This window comes from Oncorhynchus mykiss, chromosome 2 (genome assembly GCF_057628025.1).
Source record: "Oncorhynchus mykiss isolate SJ-2025 chromosome 2, ASM5762802v1, whole genome shotgun sequence".
Classification (NCBI taxonomy): domain Eukaryota; kingdom Metazoa; phylum Chordata; class Actinopteri; order Salmoniformes; family Salmonidae; genus Oncorhynchus; species Oncorhynchus mykiss.
The window spans coordinates 383,883-391,095 of record NC_143023.1 but is presented as its reverse complement, the minus strand read 5'-3'; the positions used below and the strand labels follow the sequence as shown (position 1 = coordinate 391,095).

The window sequence follows — 7,213 nt, the reverse complement described above, 5'->3', positions numbered from 1 at the left end:
AAGGCTTCTCAACAGTTTTTACCACTCAAGACATAAGACTCCTGAACAGCCAATCAAATGGCTACCTGGACTATTTGCATTGTGTGGTCCCCCCCACCAACCCCTATTTTACTCTGCTGCTACTCTGTTTATCATATATGCACTGTCACTTTAACCATATCTACATACTACCTCAATCAGCTTAACTAACAGGTGTCTGTATAGAGCCTCTCTACTGTATATATGTACATGCTACCTCCAATCAGCCCGACTAACCGGTGTCTGTATACAGCCTCTCTACTGTATATAGCCTCTCTACTGTATATAGCCTGTCTTTTTACTATTGTTTTATTTCTTTACCTACCTAATATTTTTTTTTGTTTGCACTATTGGTTAGAGCCTGTAAGTAAGCTACACCTGTTGTATTCGGTAAATAAACTTTGTCAAATCAATGTGTTTTGTATAACACCGCTGTGTGGAAATATTTATTTTTGTCGTTATGGCGCCCTCTACTGGTTGTCGTTCACTTGACTGTCGCACGCACTGAGAAAGTACTACGGTCTATTTCCTCTCTGAAATAGAATACATGTCGGTGTGCATAGTAGCGTGCTATGGTTAATCATCTCTACTTTAGTATGAGAAGACTGAATAAAATGCAATATATTTAGTAGTTTTAAAACTGGATAAACTAGCACTCCAGTTATTGTTTCCTCAGCGTCACGAGTTACTGCTCCCCTCTTCTGCAATGTGATTGAGTTCACTTCCATAGCAACCCCTCTGTCGGTAATTACACACTGAACGGTCTGGTGACGGCGGGTCAGAGGTGTTCAGGGTTAGGTAAAGGTCCCCCTGGCTGAGGTTTCTGGGTGAATTATAACTAAGGACAACTGAAGTACATAAAAGTGAAGAATGTTGGGGAAGATTACAACAGGTGAGTTCCGGGAATTCAAGAAAAATCTGAATTAAAACTCCGCGGTGAGAGAACTTTCAACGTTAAAAACAACTATGAACTTTCAATGCGTTCAAGACAACTAAGAACTGGGGGTGAGCGCTTTGTGACTGGGGAAAATCGTTTTGAACCGTCATCCAACTCGGAATTTCAAGTCGGGAACTCGGGCCTCTTTCTTGAGCTCTGAGTTCAAGATCCCCGACGTCATGATTTGAGCTCGGTTCCCGAGTTTTCGGTTGTCTTGGACGCTTTGGAAGTCGGGGATTTCCGAGTTTATCTGAAGGTGGCATCAGTTGTCTTAAATTTTATTTTAATTTTTCTTCCATAGATCCACCTTACCTTACCATCGATAATTTTGTGAGTAACCTATTTATAAAAATATATATTTTAAAAAACGAATACCTTTTTCTAAACGTTTCAACATGTCACACTATGGACTACTGTACTGTTATTTGAACAACTTTTAATATGACTTTATGGTTCTGGCAAGGGATTTAAAGTGAATGCTGTAGCCCCCCCCCCCCCCCCCCCCCCCATATCAACACATTGAAAACGAATTAACCGATGTCTTCTGTTCGATGTCCACAGGAGGAATGTCTGGCTTCTGATGATGTTCTGGTGCACTTCTTTAACTGCTTCCTCAGTCTACCTGTAAACACATCCGGTCACATTTCTACTTTGCCATATTATTTACTTTATTCAGTAACAAAAGTGTTTATTTTCACCGTGGGATGAATGCCAGAACTTTTGTAAAGCACAACGATGTTGAAAATTGTTATTATGCTTGTGGATTTGTCTTGATTTCACCTTTCCTCAAACGGTTGATCAGATTTTAAGATAATTTACTAATTATTATAATTTAAGTACATGGGCTACTCTTTCTCTGTATCTATTCTGTCAGATTCTGAGAAAATAATGTCCCAAATGTCCCGGTTTCCTTCCAACCCAGTCGTTCCCTGAGTGTGTACAGTACAACCAGGCGACTGGTGGGTTTGAGGTGGTCAGTGATGCAGCGGAGGCTCTGTCTAGGAGGATCAGGTCAGCCCTGCAGTACTTTAAATCACAACCTCTGACGGACCCAACAGAGCTGACTGCTAGACCTGTGGTGGACAACCACTACACTGTTCTGGTCAGTTCACATTCTCCTGTTCCTTTATGGAATGTCATCTTGATATAGAATACTGCATTGTGGGGTGGGGGGGGGGGGGCTTTCAAGTGATTATTTCACTGTACTGTTTTAACACCTATTGTATTCTGTTCAATTGACAAATCAACTTTGATTTTGATTTGCCAACCACTACATTGCCCTCATAAGTTTTAATCAAACTATAGAGGATTGCTTTAAAAATGTTTTTAAAAAATGCAAGTATTTTCAAGTTTCTCATCAGATTAGTTGGTTGATTTAATGAAATTGAGTTTTATGAAATCAGACACCTGTGTGTGTGTTTGACATCATCTAAATTAGAATAATAATCATTGTCTTAACAGTGCTTGGACAGAGAACAGGGAGTGGAGTGGATCCTAAAAGAAAGACTACCCTTGTTTATTGAAAGTGACTGCTACTTCGAGTACAGGTAATCCCCCATGTTTTATTACTGGGGGTCATACCACCTGTTGATGCATGTCTTGATATCAACACGGCCCTTTATCCTGATCCATGTCTGTCCTGACTTCATCAATCACATTGATTTATAAAGCCATTCTTACATCAGCCGATGTCACAAAGTGCTGTACAGAAACCCCAGCCTAAAACCCCAAACACCAAGGAATGCAGGTGTAGAAGCACGGTGGCTAGGAAAAACTCCCTAGAAAGGCCAGAACCTAGGAAGAAACCGGGTGGAGATTGTTGCACCCTGTTGCACCCTCGACAACCGCTGTGCCGGGTGGAGATTGTTGCACCCTCGACAACCGCTGTGCCGGGTGGAGATTGTTGCACCCTCGACAACCGCTGTGCCGGGTGGAGATTGTTGCACCCTCGACAACCGCTGTGCCGGGTGGAGATTGTTGCACCCTGTTGCACCCTCGACAACCGCTGTGCCGGGTGGAGATTGTTGCACCCTCGACAACCGCTGTGCCGGGTGGAGATTGTTGCACCCTCGACAACCGCTGTGCCGGGTGGAGATTGTTGCACCCTCGACAACCGCTGTGCCGGGTGGAGATTGTTGCACCCTGTTGCACCCTCGACAACCGCTGTGCCGGGTGGAGATCAAAGGTTCATAGATGACCAGCAGGGTCAGATAATAATAATCACAGTGGTTGTCGAGGGTGCAACAGGTCAGCACCTCAGGAGTAAATGTCAGTTGGCTTTTAATAGCCGATCATTCAGAGTATCTCTACCGCTACCGGGACAGGAAGCACGTCCGGTGAACAGGTCCATAGCTGCAATCAGAACAGTTGAAACTGGAGCAGCAGCACGGCCAGGTGGACTGGGGACAACAAGGAGTCATCAGGCCAGGTAGTCCTGAGGCATGGTCCTAGGGCTCAGGTCCTCCAAGAGAGAAAGACAGAAAAGGAGAGAGAGAGAATTAGAGCATACTTAAATTCACACAGGACACCGGATAAGACAGGAGAAATACTCCAGATATAACAGACTGACCCTAGCCCCCCGACACATAAACTACTGCAGCATAAATACTGGAGGCTGAGACAGGAGGGGTCAGGAGACACTGTGGCCCCATCCGAGGACACCCCCGGGCAGGGCCAAACAGGCAGGATATAACCCCACCCACTCTGGTAAAGCACAGCCCCCACACCACTAGAGGGATATCTTCAACCACCAACTTACTGAGACAAGGCTGAGTAGAGCCCACGAAGATCTCCCCCACGGCACAAACCCGAGGGGGCGCCAACCTGAACAAGAAGATCACATAAGTGACTCAACCCACTCAAGTGACACACCCCTCCTAAGGCCCCCATGAAAGAGCCCCAGTAAGCCAGTGACTCAGCCCCTGTAATAGGGTTAGAGGCAGAGAATCCCAGTGGAAAGAGGGGAACTGGCCAGGCAGAAACAGCAAGGGCGGTTCGTTGCTCACCTTCACACTCCTGGGCCAGACTACACTCAATCATATGACCCACTGAAGAGATGAGTCTTCAGTAAAGACTTAAAGGTTGAGACCGAGTCTGCGTCTCTCACATGGGTAGGCAGCCATTCCATAAAAATGGAGCTCTATGGGAGAAAGCCCTGCCTCCAGCTGTTTGCTTAGAAATTCTAGGGACAATTAGGAGGCCTGCGTCTTGTGACCGTAGCGGATGTGTAGGTATGTACGGCAGGACCAAATCGGAAAGATAGGTAGGAGCAAGCCCATGTAATGCTTTGTAGGTTAGCAGTAAAACCTTGAAATCAGCCCTTGCCTTGTCTTGATGTCAGCACTGCCCTCATCCTGATCCTGCCTGTCCCTACTTCTACCCAACCTATAGGTCTACTTCTACCCAACCTATAGGTCTACTTCTGGCCCAACCTATAGGTCTACTTCTGACCCAACCTATAGGTGTACTTCTACCCAACCTATAGGTCTACTTCTACCCAACCTATAGGTCTACTTCTATTCTATTCCATCCTATTCCATTCCATTATATTCTATTCCATCCTATTCCATTATATTCCATTCCATTATATTCTATTCTATTATATTCCATTCCATTCCATTCTATTCCATTCTATTCCATTCCATTATATTCCATTCTATTCCATTCTATTCCATTATATTCTATTATATTCCATCCATTCCATTATATTAGATTCTATTCCATTCCATTATATTCCATTCTATTATTTTCTATTCCATTATATTCCATTCCATTCTATTCCATTCTATTATTTTCTATTCCATTATATTCCATTCCATTTCGTTATATTCCAATCTATTCCATTCCATTCTATTATATTCCATTATATTCTATTCCATTCCATTATATTCCATTATATTTCATTCTATTCCATTCCATTATATTCCATTCTATTCCATTCTATTCCATTCCATTATATTCCATTATATTCCATTCTATTCCATTATATTCCATTCCATTATATTCCATTCTATTCCATTATGTTCCATTCCATTATATTCCATTATATTCCATTCCATTATATTCCATTCCATTATATTCCATTCTATTCCATTATATTCCATTCCATTATATTCCATTCTATTCCATTATATTCCATTCTATTCCATTCTATTCCATTCCATTATATTCCATTATATTCCATTATATTCCATTCCATTATATTCCATTATGTTCCATTATATTCCATTATATTCCATTCCATTATATTCCATTATATTCCATTCCATTATATTCCATTATATTCCATTATGTTCCATTATATTCCATTCCATTATATTCCATTATGTTCCATTCCATTATATTCCATTCCATTATATTCCATTCTATTCCATTCCATTATATTCCATTATATTCCATTCTATTCCATTCCATTATATTCCATTCTATTCCATTCTATTCCATTCCATTATATTCTATTCCATTATATTCCATTATATTCCATTCTATTCCATTCTATTCCATTCCATTCTATTCCATTATATTCCATTCCATTATATTCCATTCTATTCCATTCCATTCTATTCTATTCCATTATATTCCATTCTATTCTATTCCATGATATTCCATTATATTCCATTCCATTATATTCCATTATATTCCATTCCATTCTATTCCATTATATTCCATTCTATTCCATTCCATTATATTCCATTATATTCCATTCTATTCCATTCCATTATATTCCATTCTATTCCATTATATTCCATTCCATTATATTCCATTCTATTCCATTCCATTCTATTCTATTCCATTATATTCCATTCTATTCTATTCCATGATATTCCATTCTATTCCATTCCATTATATTCCATTATATTCTATTCCATTCTATTCCATTCCATTCTATTCCATTCCATTCCATTCTATTCCATTCTATTCCATTCCATTATATTCCATTCCATTCTATTCCATTCTATTCCATTCCATTCTATTCCATTCTATTCCATTCCATTCTATTCCATTCTATTCCATTCCATTATATTCCATTCTATTCCATTCCATTCTATTCCATTCCATTATATTCTATTCCATTCTATTCCATTCCATTCTACTCCATTCCATTCCAATCTTTTCTATTCTATTATATTCCATTATATTCCATTCCATTCTATTCCATTCCATTCCATTCTATTCCATTCCATTCTATTCCATTCCATTCCATTCCATTCCATTATATTCTATTCCATTCTATTCCATTCCATTCTATTCCATTCCATTCTATTCCATTCCATTCTATTATATTCCATTCTATTCCATTCCATTATATTCCATTCCATTCCATTCCATTATATTCCATTCCATTATATTCCATTCCATTCCATTCTATTCCATTCCATTCTATTCCATTCCATTCCATTCTTTTCTATTCTATTATATTCCATTCCATTCTATTCCATTCCATTCTATTCCATTCCATTCTATTCCATTCCATTCTATTCTATTCCATTCCACTATATTCCATTCCACTATATTCCATTCCGTTCTATTCCATTCCATTATATTCCATTCCATTCTATTCCATTCCATTCTATTATATTCCATTCCATTCTATTATATTCCATTATATTCCATTCCATTCTATTCCATTCCATTCTATTCCATTCCATTATATTCCATTCCATTATATTCCATTCCATTATATTCTATTCCATTATATTCCATTCCATTCTATTATATTCCATTCTATTCCATTCCATTCTATTATATTCCATTATATTCCATTCCATTATATTCCATTCTATTCCATTCTATTCTATTCCATTCCATTCCATTCTATTATATTCCATTCTATTCCATTCCATTATATTCCATTCCATTCTATTCCATTCCATTCTATTCCATTCCATTATTTTCTATTCTATTCTATTATATTCCATTATATTATATTCTATTCTATTCCATTCCATTCCATTCTATTCCATTCCATTCTATTCCATTCCATTCCATTCTATTAAATTCCATTCTATTCCATTCCATTATATTCCATTCCATTCCATTCCATTCCATTCTTTTCTATTCTATTCTATTATATTCCATTATATTATATTCTATTCTATTCCATTCCATTCTATTCCATTCCATTCCATTCTATTCCATTCCATTATATTCCATTCCATTATATTCCATTCCATTATATTCTATTCCATTCTATTCCATTCCATTCCATTATTTTCTATTCTATTATATTCCATTCCATTATATTCCATTCTATTCCAT

General features: G+C 38.6%; 1 protein-coding gene across 3 annotated transcripts in view; it reads left to right on the top strand.

Moving 5' to 3' along the window:
* The first annotated feature begins 758 nt into the window (after positions 1-758).
* The window catches only part of LOC110510416 (regulator of G protein signaling 22), an 83,728-nt gene continuing 77,273 nt past the window's right edge, over positions 759-7,213 (top strand). For all 3 annotated transcript variants that reach the window (XM_090215706.1, XM_090215703.1, XM_090215710.1), the window contains exons 1-5: positions 759-910; positions 1,257-1,285; positions 1,517-1,579; positions 1,878-2,057; positions 2,417-2,502. In XM_090215706.1, coding sequence (XP_090071832.1) covers positions 889-910; positions 1,257-1,285; positions 1,517-1,579; positions 1,878-2,057; positions 2,417-2,502 — 380 coding nt within the window. In that variant the 5' untranslated portion in view covers positions 759-888. The remainder of the gene's footprint in view (positions 911-1,256; positions 1,286-1,516; positions 1,580-1,877; positions 2,058-2,416; positions 2,503-7,213) is intronic.